This window comes from Sarcophilus harrisii, chromosome 2, assembly GCF_902635505.1.
Source record: "Sarcophilus harrisii chromosome 2, mSarHar1.11, whole genome shotgun sequence".
NCBI lineage: Eukaryota > Metazoa > Chordata > Mammalia > Dasyuromorphia > Dasyuridae > Sarcophilus > Sarcophilus harrisii.
Genome location: NC_045427.1, coordinates 580,632,314 through 580,646,604, shown reverse-complemented (window position 1 = coordinate 580,646,604; position 14,291 = coordinate 580,632,314). Strand labels below are relative to the sequence as shown.

The 14,291-nt window shown below is 34.8% G+C and overlaps 1 protein-coding gene across 1 annotated transcript in view; it reads right to left on the bottom strand.

Annotated features, from left to right (window-relative positions):
• The window catches only part of LOC111718836 (deleted in malignant brain tumors 1 protein-like), a 28,602-nt gene extending 14,820 nt beyond the window's left edge, over positions 1–13,782 (bottom strand). The window contains exon 1 of the mRNA XM_031949360.1: positions 13,725–13,782. Within this exon, the coding sequence (XP_031805220.1) occupies positions 13,725–13,782 (58 nt within the window). The remainder of the gene's footprint in view (positions 1–13,724) is intronic.
• Between the last annotated feature and the right edge of the window lie 509 nt (positions 13,783–14,291).

Here is a 14,291-nt window from a genome sequence, read left to right as displayed (position 1 = left end):
AAGAAAAGATTCTGGGAAGATGGAAGAGTAGGTTAAAAAAATTCCAAACTCTCCAGATTTTCCCCCACAAACAAAACAAAATAATGCCTCCAAGAGAACTTATAGTGATAAAAATATACAAGAGTTGGGGCAAAGCAGTGTTCCTCCTGGGATAAGTGAAGAAATTCTGAAGAACCTGCTAAGACAGAGCACTGTGCAAGAAAAAACCAGCACATTCTCAATGAAGGCAGAAGCAGCGGAGCAGGAACACTGCTAGCTGTGGGCACTTACAGGAGGGAAGAATTCTTGGTTTCAAATTCCATACCAAAAGGGAGAATTGAAAGAGAACTTGAGGCCAGAGGCACCATTCCCCCCAAACCCTAGGATTAGACATGATTACACTAACAAGCTGCTATTTTAATAAAAGAGCCAGTAAAGAAAGAATCCAACCATAGAAAGTTACTATGGGAACAGAAAATACCAGGGTTCATCTACAGAGGAGGGTTCTAACACAAACAAAAAGAAAAAGGCTCTCCTACCCAAAGGATAACAGCAAATGGTTACCTGCCCCAAAAGAATTCGTAAAATAATTTTAATTTTATTTTAAAATTTAATTTAGTTTTAAACATTTAAAAATTAAATGAGCGACTGAAAAATTGAGAGGTTGAAGAAACATAAGAAAAAAATTTATGAAAAGAAAGTCAACCACTTATAAAAGGAGATACATAATCTTAAGGAAGAAAATGACTCCTTGAAAATTAAAACAGGGCAATGGAAAGTTAGCAAAGTCATAAGAAACCAAGAAAAAATAAAACAAAATATATAGAATTAAAAATAGAAGAGAATATGAAATATTTCAAAAGAAAAAAGCTAATCTGAAAAATCAAGATCAAGAAGATAAAACGTAAAAATAATAGGGCTTTCTCAAAGCTACAATCAGAAAAAGAACCTTGATACAATAATGCAAGAAATGATTAAAGAAAATTGTCCTGAAGAGTTAAAACAAGAGAGGAAAGCAGAAATAGAAAAAAATCTACCAATCACCACCAGAAAGAGATCCTTTGAGGAAACTTACCTGAATATCATAGCCAAATTCCAAAAACCCTAGCTGAAGGAGAAATATGAGCAATAGGAAAAAAAATTAAAATATGATGGAGCTACAATTAGAATCACAAAAGACCTAGCAGCAACTACATTAAAAGACTGCAGATCTTGGAAAACTATTTATTGAAGAGCAAAAGAAGTGGGATTGTGGTTAAAAATATCATGCCCAGCAAAGTTAAACATAATCCTTAACAACAACAATAACATTGCCAGACTTTCAGGATTTTGTTGCAAAAAACCCCCTGAACTTAATAAACTATTTGACATAAAAGAACCAAGAGAAATATAAGGTAAACATCAAAAACTAATTATAAACAATTCAATAAAAACAAACTATTTACATTTTATACATGAAAATGTATACATGGAAATATGTCTAAGATTGTCATTAGTAACTGGATATTAAAAGAAATATGAGGATAGAACTGAGTATTATGTAATTCTAAAAAAAGCAAATTTTATAGGAAAAGGTAAAAGGAATAATTATACAAATGAGGTATGAGAGTAAGAACTGACACAAAGAAATTAGGGAGGAAGGTGGTAGTTCTGGAACCTTACACTCAATAGGTATGGGTTAAAGAGGGAACAATCCATATATCTAGAAGAATATAAAAGTCTTCTAAATTCAGAAAGAAATAAGAGGATAAGGGAATAAAGAAGGTATAGAGGACATGGGAGAGAATTTTAGAGGGAATCTTAGACACATAAATCTGTGTTAAAGAGAAAACAACATATACATTCTGAAGAGAATAAAAATCTAAATGTATAAGAAATAAGAGGGTGAAGGGAAAGGATAAGGAGTAGATATAGAAGGTTATGTATATCAACAAAAATAGAATAAAGAGATAACACTATATATATATATATATATTTGAAAGGCTATAAAAGTCTTTAAATTTATTTAGAAAGAAGAAGGAAAAGGAAAAGGATTGAGGGAGAAGATAAGAAAAAAGATCCTTGCAGGAGAGAAGAAGAGATTAAGTAATAAGAGGACAAGATAAGGGGTAAAGTAAAACAGAAAGGTTAGGAGGGATAGGGGAAAAAAGATAGACAAAAATGTAAAATAAATATTAGGAGTACAATGTATTAGGTTGAAAAAAAAGCAGGGGTAGTAGTCATGACCTCAGACAAAGTAAAAGCCAAAATAAATTTAATCAAAAGAGAAAAATGGAGAAATTACACTGTAAGCCATATTAATCAATATTGTTTAAAACTATGTAAAATAACTAGATAGTATAAAGTTGAAATATTTCTATGGTGTAGGAAATGATAAATTGGTAAAATATGGAAAGAATTGGATTTATGAAGAAAGATGTTATCCACCTCTAGAGAAATAGAAGACAAACAAGCACACTATGTTCTTACATAGATGTGTATGAAAGCACATGTGTATGTAAGTGGATGATTATACATATCCATGTATGTGTATGTAAGTCTCTTTATATATGTATGTATATGTAAAGGTTTGTGTGTATATGTATATATAGATAAATGCATATGTATATGTGTATGCACATAAATACATTCATATACCCATGCTTAATTGTAGCCTTCTTAAAATGGGGAGTGGATCCAGAAGGGGGAAAAAGAAAATAAATGCACAGCAGAGAACAAAAGAAAACCTACAAGGAAACAAAAAAAATGAATAACTCTAAACACAATGCGTAGTATTTATTATAGAGGCTTTGTTGAAATAGAAACTTATTGTTTCATATTTTAATCCCCTCATATTCTGTGCATATGGCAATTTTTTTCTTTTCATATTTTATATTTAGAGAAGGAAGGAGGGAGGGAGGGAAGGAGGGAGGGAGGGTGAAAAGGAAGAAGGGAGGGAGGGAGAAAGATTCATTGTCTACAAAATAAATTAACTATACTAGGTGAGCTCTAAAGATATTTCCAGCTCTAACACTTTATGATTCTGTTTTACAAGTAAGATAATTTAAAAAGGAGATTTTTATTGGATGATTTGGATCAGTGGTTTTCAAGTTTTTTGGGTCTTAAGACCCTTCAACACTTCTTTAAAAATGTATTTATTGAACTAAAGACAAAATAAGAGAAAACAGAATAGAAAAAAGAAAGACAGAAAAGGAAAATAAATAAAACAGAATAAAACTATTGTCATATGCCCAAAATAATGTCACAGAGGATTCAAAATAAATGTCCATTTCAAAATATGTATGTATATATGTATATATATATATATATATATATATACATATGTAAAAATATAATGTAATAGTAGAAGAAATTATATTCATGAGGATCCATCTTTTCTTTGTTTCCTTATTTTGTCCTTTGCTTCTTTTGTTCTCTGCTGTGTACTTTTAACTTTATTCTTTTTCCCCCTTTCATCGTCCCCACCTCTCCCAAGCAGGATATAGTTAAGCAAGGATATATTTACACAAATACACACACATATACACACACAAACATTTATACAGGGCCACATACATGTACATATATCTATAAATGCACATAGACCTACATGCATATATACTCACATAGACACATATGTACATACACATATATACCCCTATATAAGCATCTAAAACAATATTCATATGACTGACATACAATGTAGACTTCTCTCTTAATTGGATATGTTTGACTTTGTCTAAAAACAATTATTATTAACCCTATTTTTTCTCATAATCCTTCTATCCTTGTAATGTTTCTGTATATCTCATATTTCCTATCCCTGCTAATTCTTCTATTTTAATTCTTCTCCTCCTTAACTTCCTTTGGTATTACTTAACCTCACCCCACTCATAGATTCTTCCCTTATTGTCTCCTCCTACTCTTTACTTCCCTTTTTATCCCATTCCCATTAATCCCCCACACTTTATCCCACTCCTATTAATCTAAATACCCTTCTATACCTATACCTATCCCATGATCCTCTTTCCTTCCCTTTTTATACCTTTTCCATTCATCTATACATTTTGTCCCACTACTATAAATCTACACGTTCCTCTATAACCCACCTTATACTACTTCCTCTTCCCTTATTTCTTTGTGGATTTTGAAGGGTGCAATATTCTTCATGGTGTGTGTGTGTGTGTGTGTGTGTGTATGTATGTACATACATATACATATATATGTATACACATACCTTTAACATGTGCAATTTTTACACATACATATGTATACACACACACACATACACACACACGCATACCATGAAGAGTATAATATTGAGAATGGGTTAAATAAGCAACACTACCATTCCCAATGTGAGTAGGTTTTCACAACTATGAGCCCTCGTCTCCCTTCTCTAAGTCTCTATATCAGGTTTTCCTCTGCACCTCAATTGTATAACATAATTACTATTTTTTACCTTCTCCTAGACAATACTGCTGTTTAGAACAAAGCATACTCAATTCTGTCCCAATCTTTTTTTTTTTTTTGAGCTACCAATAACTAATGTCAATCTTAAATATATAGTATATATTTCCATGTACAATATGTAAATGATTTGTTCATGTTGAGTTCCTTGAAATTAATCTTTGATATTGTCTCTTATATGTTATGTTTGCTATTAAGTTCAGGTTTGGTTGAGACAAAGTACTAGAAATCTGCAAATTCATTGAATGTCCCTTTATTTTTCATTCCATATTATAGATAATTTTGCTGGATATGATCGTTTTAGCCACAAGCTTAGTTCTTTTTTGCCAGTATTTTTTATTCTAAGACCTGCCATCTTTTATTGTGATTGCTGATAAGAATTGTATAATTCTAATTGTAAATCTAGGATGTTTAAATTGTTTTTTGTTTGTTTCTTGCAAAATTTTCTTTTTGATTTAGAGGTTTCAAAATTTAGCAATAATATTCCTATATGTTTTCCACAAAGGATCTCTTTGAGGTGGTGATTGGTGGATTCCTTTTTTATTTCTACTTCCCCTCCCATTCCAAGACAACTTTCATTGATTATTTCTTACATTATTATATTAAGGTTTTTTTTGGTCACAGCTTTCAATAGTCCAATTATTCTTATATTTTCTCTTCTTGATCTGTTTTGTAGACCTGTTATATTTGTTGGTCTCTTATAGCTTCACTGGTTTCTCCTTGGCTAATTCTAATTTAAAAAAAAAAAAGGCTCTTTTTTAAAGATTCTATCTTTTTCTAGTTGGTTAACTTTTTTCATAATCTTGTTTTTCTTGGATAGTTTTTTTTTTAGTTTTTCTCAATCTCTCTCATTTGAGATTTCTGATTTTTTCTATAAATTCTTTCTGGGCAGGTAGCTATTTAACTACCTTTTGGAGTAGAAGATACTTTTTTTTTTATTGACCTCTGCAGATGAGCATGGGCCTTCCCTAATCCCATAGCAACTGCCTTTAGTTTCACTTCAGCTATCCCCTCTAACCTGGAAACCTAAACCAAAAATGTCTATCCTCTTGCAAGTGCCCACAGCCAGTAGCATCCCTGCTACGCTGATTCTGCACTCAATGGGAATGCTGGGTATCATCCAGGGCTGTATCTCAACAGATGGGCCTGGCATTTCTAATCATCAGAGTTTCCCTCAGTCTTTGTGAATTCAGCTCCCTGATTCCCTATCCTGTTGGGGAGGTTGAGAGTGCTGTCCAGGAGGTGAAAGTTCCTGTGCTTCCAACTGAGATTCCGGCCAAACCTAGCTAATTGCAGGGATGTTTCTGTGGAGTTTTTGCACTTCACACAGGTTAAACCATGTCCTGGTCTTTCTCCGGGTCCTCTTAGGTTGTCCCAGAAGGATCCTTGTTCTGTCTCTAGTCTTCTTTATTTTTCACTAGTCTATGTTAGTCCTGAGGTCCAAATTTATTCTGTTTGTGGGGGGAGTCTGAAGAACTTGAAATTTTCTGACCTACTCTGCCATCTTCCCAGAATCCTTCCCTCCCCCTTAACACTCTTAAAAGTTATTGAACTTTTATTTGGGATTATATCTATTGATATTTATTATATTAGAAATTAAAACTGAGGTTAAAATTGAGCCCTACATTGTTTCATACTATCCACTTCTAGCCAAACTGAATCCTGTGTCCAGAGACTTCTCTGTCTTCCTATGCTGACCCAAGCTGGAAAAAAATAATAATTTGCTGATTTGTTCTTGTATTTTTTCAGTCAGTTCTCAACAAAATGAATTTTCTAGTTCTGTCAGGGGAAGTTAAGAGTAGAGGGATATTTGCTGTTTCCTTCCTCTCGCTATACTTCATCATCTTGTATCAAGCTTCTCTTGTTAATAGAATATTAAAAGAAATAACAACTCCATCAAATCTTTTTTCTCCTTGAACACAAGTATTAACTATATGTCAGGCCCTGGGCACATATCTAGAAATATTTTCATTTTGTTTTATATATATATATGGTCTTTGTGAAAAAGCAATATTGTATAGAGGATACAAAGTCAAGCCCCAGAATTAGGAAGATGTATATTCAGCACCTATTTTTGGTTCACATTGGTTGCATTGGATCCAGGTTCAAAAAACATGTATCCATGTATTCTGCATTAATGTTAATTCTTGGCTATAGTTTGAAATAAACCATTTGGAGGACAAGGAAAACTTTTAATTCAATGTTTTTTCACTTTCAAGATGAGAAAACTGAAGCTTTAAGTGACTTGAAATGTTCTCTTATATCAGAGATCTAAAACACTAAGGAGTCTTATCTAGCTACACATACCTAATCAAACACTGAGGAGTCTTATCTAGCTACACATACCTAATCAACTTTTGTTAGTTCTTACCTCTTGGAAAAGAGTTATACCAAGCAGAAAATCCTGTGTTTTCTATAAAGACTTCACTGACAAAGAGCAGAGTTACAATGTTGGAGGAGGAGACATATATTTCCTCAGTATTTTTGCAAAGTTTTTTTATCAACCGACTGTTCAATGGGCCATCATAGATTTCTATAAAATCTTTACAAGTAGCTTCTCTAAGCAAACTGAAAAGGAATAGTCAGAAGATAGCTGATCAGCATCTTAGTTGCAAACAAACTGTTCAGTGACTCAATTCCCACATTATGACAATGCAGACTTCTATGTTTTGTACAAAATACTTCATTGGGCTCTTGAAACTACATATACTATTGAGCTAGAATCAGATCCAGAAAAGTAATGGTTTATTGTTATCTCAAAATAACAATCAAGAAAAAAGTGCCATATTTATTAATATCCTCCCCACCCTACTATATCCAACACAAACACACACACACACACACACACACACACACACACACACACACACCCCTTTTTCAAGCCACTTTATCACTAAACTGTAAAAGAGCAAATGAAAGCAAAGTTTCTGCTCTTATAGAATTTGGGCAGCCTAACACATAAAATATTTGTCCCAACCCTGCCAGGGTACTGAGGCTACGAGCAATCTGCAAGCCCTTTCAGAATGGATGATGAATTAGGAGGGCTTGTTGAAGACATAATATAGTGGGCTATAAACAGGTCAACTATTCCACTTATTCTCTTCAATCTCCCGATTCTCAAGTGCCCTGATAAAGGATTAGAAAGTATAGAATGATTATTACCTAACTGTATCCTGATTTTTTTCTTCTAGCCAACATCCTCACTGACTCCTGCTGAACTGAGGGTTTTATAAGAAATGTTCCATCATATTCTACTATGCCTAACACATGACTCCTAAATACTTCTAGGTATAGCATTTGAAGAACTAATTCTTTAATTTTGTTGTTCAGTCATTTTTCATGTCTGACTTTTCATGATTCCATTTGAGGCTTTCTTGGCAGAGATATTATCTTCTCTAGCTCACTTTACAGATAGGGAAACTGAGGCAAAAAGGAAGAAGGCCACACAGTTAAGTGTCTGAAGCCAGAATTGTGTACAGTAAGTGTCTGACTCCAAGTCCAGCACTCTATCCCTTGCATCACCTAACTGACCTGTGGTAGTATTACTTACTTGAAATAATTGAAGCCCAAATTTATCTTATAGCCAGGTTCCACTTCTATTTCCCAGACGCAGTTGAGATTCTTTGTAAAGAATGGCAAATTCAAAGGGCTTGAAAATATCCCAGTGCTGTTTTTAAGGAAGCCACCACATAAAGAAGGATTATCTGAGAAAGAAAAAGAGAGAAGGAGGGGGAGAGAGGGAGTATTATTATTTTCTGTAGAAGTTTTATGAAAGTTTCACTCATTAGTGTTTCAAAATATTCTCGAGTATAGACTCACTAAGGTAGAGCACAATCAGCACTTTTAATTCTACCAGTTTGTATGTGAGGAAAGAAGTCCCCAGAGATTAGTAACTTGCCCATTGTAAAACAGGTATTTGCCACTGAAGGTAGGAATTCAACATAAAGGCTCTACCAAATCCATTGCAATTTCTACCATACCATTAATTCCATCATGTTCACATTCAAAGGCAGAATTTCTAGCGCATTAGAACTCTCAGTGATCACCAGGATGAAGTTCCAAAGTTTGCTCCTTGGTTTTCAATTCATTAGTGCTACCCAATTTGCAAAACCAGTCCTGGGCTCCAGCTCCAAGATTCCTTTTAAAATTCTCCAGTTCAGCACGGTCTCTCACCAGATGCCTTGAGTTAAGGAGTTACCAAATGAAGCCAAATAAGAAAAGGCAAATGAGAAAGTATCTGAAACTGAGAGCCCATATTGAATGCTTCAGAGCCAGTCAAAGTCCGTCCCTATTTATATGTGCTTTATAGTCTCTCCAAAGTATTTTCCTTTTATATCATCAACAGATCTACTGAAAGAAGCCTTCCCATGGTCTCCATAGAGAAGCCATCATAGGTGCTCTCTATATGCACCTGATACTCCACTACATATGAAATGTGCTATTATCAGTTTCTATCATTATCCTATATTCTGGTAACCTGTATCCCTCTATATTCAGTAAAAATAGACAATGTGATTTATGGGAACAAGTCAAAGCTAAGCTCCCAGTTGATGACACTCATTTAACAACAGCAATGGCCACGAAGTCTATGTATTCATTTCACAGGAGCATGTAAAAATATCCTGAGGGTCAATTGTTGGAAGCTACCAATCCAAAGAGAAAAACAAACCCATTTTGCAAGTATTAAGAAGTCCTGAGGAGTTATAGGAGTTCAGACCAGACACCTTAGCCCTCTAAAGAATAATCAGAGAAATCAAGAAATAGTCCTGTCCAGGGAACAGTGCCATCTAGAAAAGTCAGTCTGCTCTTTAAGATGGGCTGTGATCTTTTTATAAGGAAAGGTCCAACTTGCAAAATAACAGATTAATCACTCTTTACGCATCTCTTTAACTTTCCAATCTCTAAGCAAGGAGTTACAATCCAGGTAAGATTAATAGCCCTGGAACAGGTCGGGATCTCATGAATGAACAAGTAGAGAACTTTTAAAGTTAGGACACTCATTCAGCAGTTCCTTCTCCAATAGGCTTTTATGTTTTAGGGGCAGAAGGCACTTCATTGATATCATGCTTATTATATAGGAAGACTAGGTTCCCTGATAGCTGTAGCGACTTTGCCCAAACACCCCAGCCCCTTAGAAGAAGAAATCACATTGCCCGTCTCTGTGAAGGAAAAGGAAAGAATAAAGGGAAAAATTAGGTGGGTTAAAAACAGACCAATCAACGCAACATGAAATCTGAGGGGAAAGTAATTAGACCAGCTTAGATCAGGACTATATGGCAGAGGTTACTCATGGCAGGAATGTAGTTTGGTGATTCCCATGTTCCATATTTTTGGATGCCGAAGCAGTCCAGTAATTATTTGTCTAAATTTGTCTAAATTCATAATAAATTCACAAAGGGAATGGTGACATAGAAAGAATTACCTTATTCACTTGACACTGTGGTTAAATTATTCAGAGAGGTTTTAGTTTCTAAAATAAAAATATTAAATTTAATCCTATCCTGGGTTATCCTGATGGTCAATGAATACAAAATTGAAAAGAATTAGCTAAATTCCAGCCATTCAATGATTTAGGAAATCCCTTACAGGCGTGATAGCCTCTGATCATGAAGCAGAAAAAAACATAATCTAGATTTCAGACCTCTAATTAATTAAGAATTCCTCAACTGACCTAAGAAAGATGATTTATTCACAAACTCCAAATTAAGCAAAATTTCATAAGTTAAATCAAGTGTTAAGTGTTCTAAGGGATTTTCTTACTTTTGGGAATATTATCCTTAATACTCTGAAAAACAAAAATTCTTGTCATTGAGTATCCTTTTTCTCCTGCCATAGGGATTTCAGTTAGGCTTGGAATAGCTATCTCTGATCGTAAAACTACCAGCAGGCACTCTTTATCTTGGCATTTGTTGTAAAAGGAGAGGCCATTTGGCCTTAAATATGCTCCCAGGCTTTGAACTCTGTGTATGTCTATTCTTTTCTGTTCTAAGTGAAAAGAATGAGTGGTCACCAATCTTGAGAGTTTTAAAAGGTCCAGTATCTACCTCAGCTTCCTAGGGTTCTAAAGTCTGGGTCCCAGAGCCATCACAGCATGGATATGCCAAAGAGTATGGGTCAACTGTCAAGACCAGCAATAGAAGCCAAGACAAGGAGTCATCCATCAGTCATGCTGCATTAGACGTAAATTTGATGGGACCAATGATATTATTAACCCCTGTTACATTGAGGAAACTGAGATCAACAGAGGTTAAATTATTGGCCCAATATCTGAGTTCCCATTTAAACTGAAGTCTTTCTTATTTCCAGCACTCTACCCACTTTGTCAGCTGTACTAACAAGAGTTGTCTTTCAGAGAACCTGTCCACATTAACTTCACTTTTTCTCTATTATTGACCCTCTAACTTCCTTCCTTACAGCTCCTATCTCAGAGCCATAGGATAGTGAGGAAAGAATGCTGGATTTAATGTCAGATGATCTTGATTATGATTTTCTAATCTACAGACTCGTCTCTGTAGGACATTATTGACTATGCCATAAAAATCTCTTCTCCTTAGAAGCTCACTCAACTCCTTGAATGCCTTCTCATACTGGAAGTACTTTGGGCCTCATCCTCTGAGCAGTTTCTCCCAAAACCATTCAATTAAACACAAGACTCAGAACAGAGATTTCTCCATCAGGATTTTTCTTGGGCAGCAAGATAATTGTATAAATATGTAGGCATATATTGGATTTAGCATATATTTCTATCATGTTTAACATATATTGGATTATTTACCATCTTGGGGAGAGGGGGGAAGGGGAAGGAAAACTGGAATACAAGGTTTAGTTTTGAAAATAAAAAGCTTTAATAAAAAAAGATTTCCCCTTTAGTCTCCAGGCTGCCTGCCTGACTCATCTCCACTAGACTTTCTCTGCCATGCCCCTAAGCAGGGTACATTTTCTCCCCATCCTTTCACTTGCCTTTTAGTTATTGTTTCCCCCTACAAGAATATAAGCTTCTAAGGGAAAAGGACAGTCTTTCTGCTCCTTATTTGTATTCTTAGTGCTTAGCACATAAGTGCTAAGCACTTAATAATTAATTAGTAATTAATGCCAGGTACTTAATAAGTACTTAATTAAGGCTGGTTGACTGACTGATTCCACTCTTTATCTTGGCATCCTAATTTTTTAAAATGGGAGATTTGGGGGGAAAATGTCTCAAATTATCTCTAAATTCTATCTAAATCCTACAACACAGTCTCTCACCAAATGCCAAAGTAAAGAGAACCTACTGGTAGTTTTATGATCAATTCCAAGAACAGCAGCCAGCCCAACTGAAATCCCCATGGCAAGAGAAAAAGGATATTCTGTGACAAAAATTTTTGCTTTTAAGAAGTATTAAGAACAATATTCCTAAAAGTAAGAAAACCCCTTAGAATATTTAACACTTGATTTAGACTATGAAATTTTGCTTAATTTGTGAATAAATCATTTTTCTTAGGATTTATCTTATGACTCAATATTTCCCAGGGAAGGAAGAAGCCTATACAGGGTCAAGTATTTAGTAATCAGTAAAGCCAATATGCAAACTCAGGTCTCCTTAATCCCAAATTCTTTGATCTTTCCAAAACACCACGTTGTTTCCAAAAGTGTTCATGGGCCAAAAAAAGTAAAAGACTACATAAGGCAGACTGTCTTTAATGGGCACCAGTAGAGCAACAAAGAAAGTCCACAAGATTAAACTGGCTAGAAGAGTGAATGGACTCTGAATTGAAGAGTGAGAAATCAGTCTGCCTTGTTATGTTCAGTTCTTCTGTTGGTGATTAAGACCAATCATTTAGAGTCATACAAGCTCCCTGCCCATCGACAATAAAAGCCATGGTTTTCATAAAATACTTCAGATGAGTAAATACCTCAAATTTACTTGAGTTTAAGAAAGAGGGATTTGATGCTGTCTTTCCATCTCAACTGGTTTTAGCAAGTATGGCCTCCTCATCCCAAACTCAGTACTATCAGTAGCACCAACAATCACCAACTCCAAAGACAATGGGGCTTTAAATCCAACTCTGATTTTCACTAGAAAGTTCTGAATATAGGAGATTAGCCCCCATTGCATCTATCATTTGAAGACTAAACCCTTCAGGGAAAGACCATTAAAAGAATTAAGAAAAAAAAAATTCCCCATGCTCAAAACAACTTAGCTTTTTATTGCCTTCTAAAGTTCAGAGTGGGAGAGTAGATGGCAAACATGAAAAACATTGTTGATTTATCACTCAACCCTTTACTCACATAGTTATCGGTCAATGTATGAATTACACACCAACAGTTATATTTCCTTGTGAGGAAGTACAAAAGGTTGCAACGGGGAAGCCCATGCTCTGTTTTCATTTTTAAATTTTTCAGATGAAATAGCATGTCCTACTACCTTCTTTCTCTAGCTCCTGGGGTACTGATGGACAAAACTAAAGATGGCTTTCAATTCTGACAAATAACTTGGTTTATGAAACATATGAATCTGGCAAAAAAATATTAAAAAACAATACACACATATAACAACTTGCCCAGTTAGCAGCCCTGTTGAAAATTGGCTTGGAAAGACAGTCAAGAATCACCAAATCCTGTGCTCCTCAAAGTTTGCCTACAGCTTTTCAGGCATTTAGCCAACTCTTTCATGTGATACCTAGAACTGGGTAAAAGGCTAGCTCCAAGTCAAATGCAAAAACTGTGGCAGACAAGAGTGGATTCCTTTTTCCCTTTTCTATCAAAAAAACATTTAGTTATGTAGTACTCTAATTAAGAAGTGTTTGTAAGACAGATAAGTCTTCAGGCAGAATTCAAATTACATGCCTTTAACAAACATTATGTTAACAAGATAATATATCCTGCCCATTTTTACATCATGGAGACTGTGGTTTTACTGTATTTCAGCAAACATTTTAACTTAAGCCACAAATGCAAATAATTAGAGACTAAGAGTTATATCATTCTGATCCATGCTAAATTATTTTAACAGCCATGTGATTTCCAAGACCAAACAGTTATTCAACTGCCATAATGATTTAATAAAACCAAGGCCTCACAATTAGTTTTCTCTTGTTGCAATTGCTTAAATTTTCTAATGGTAGCAAAACATCCATTTTTCAACTCCCAAAGCAATCATCTACTCTTTGCTTAATGAGTGCAAGACACTTTGTAGTCCTCTGGCTACCTCAGTCTGGGATAAAATTCCTCTTGAAATACACAATCAAATACCAGTGTTCAAAATACTAAAATCTGTACTTTAGTGGAGAATCAGATATTATAATTAATTACATTACCTGCATCGACAAGGTGAAACATTAACAGCCATATCCCAACAAACATAGAGATACCCATGTTGCTGGGGATTCAAATCTAAATTAAAGACACCCTGAAATTTATATCTTACCAGGTTTAAAGAGGTGTGTTCTCTCATGTGCTTTCTTGCTTTTACGGCTCCAAAAACATTTAATTGAAAGGAAGTAAAGTCACTCATAACCGGTTCACTATCTATAGTAAAAACATAGGTGTGTCTAATCAGCTGTTCCTTAAAAGATTTGGCAATTGTAGAACCACTTTGACATTAGTAAGATAATTTGCCACTTTTCTGCCATCCAGTGGGTGAAATTCTAAACACTCCCATGGGTGGGCTTAGGAGAGCCTAGATTTGCCAATAGAAACTATGCTATAAGATAGTCTAAGTAGAATAAAATGTGGTAGGTTAGTGAAATAGGGGACAGTTCACTGAATATTGAGTCAGAAAAACCCAAGTTCAAATCCAGCCTCAGACATACTAGCTGCATGATACTGAGTGAATCCACTTAACCTCTGTCTGCCTCAATTTCCTCATTTGTAAAATGAAGCTA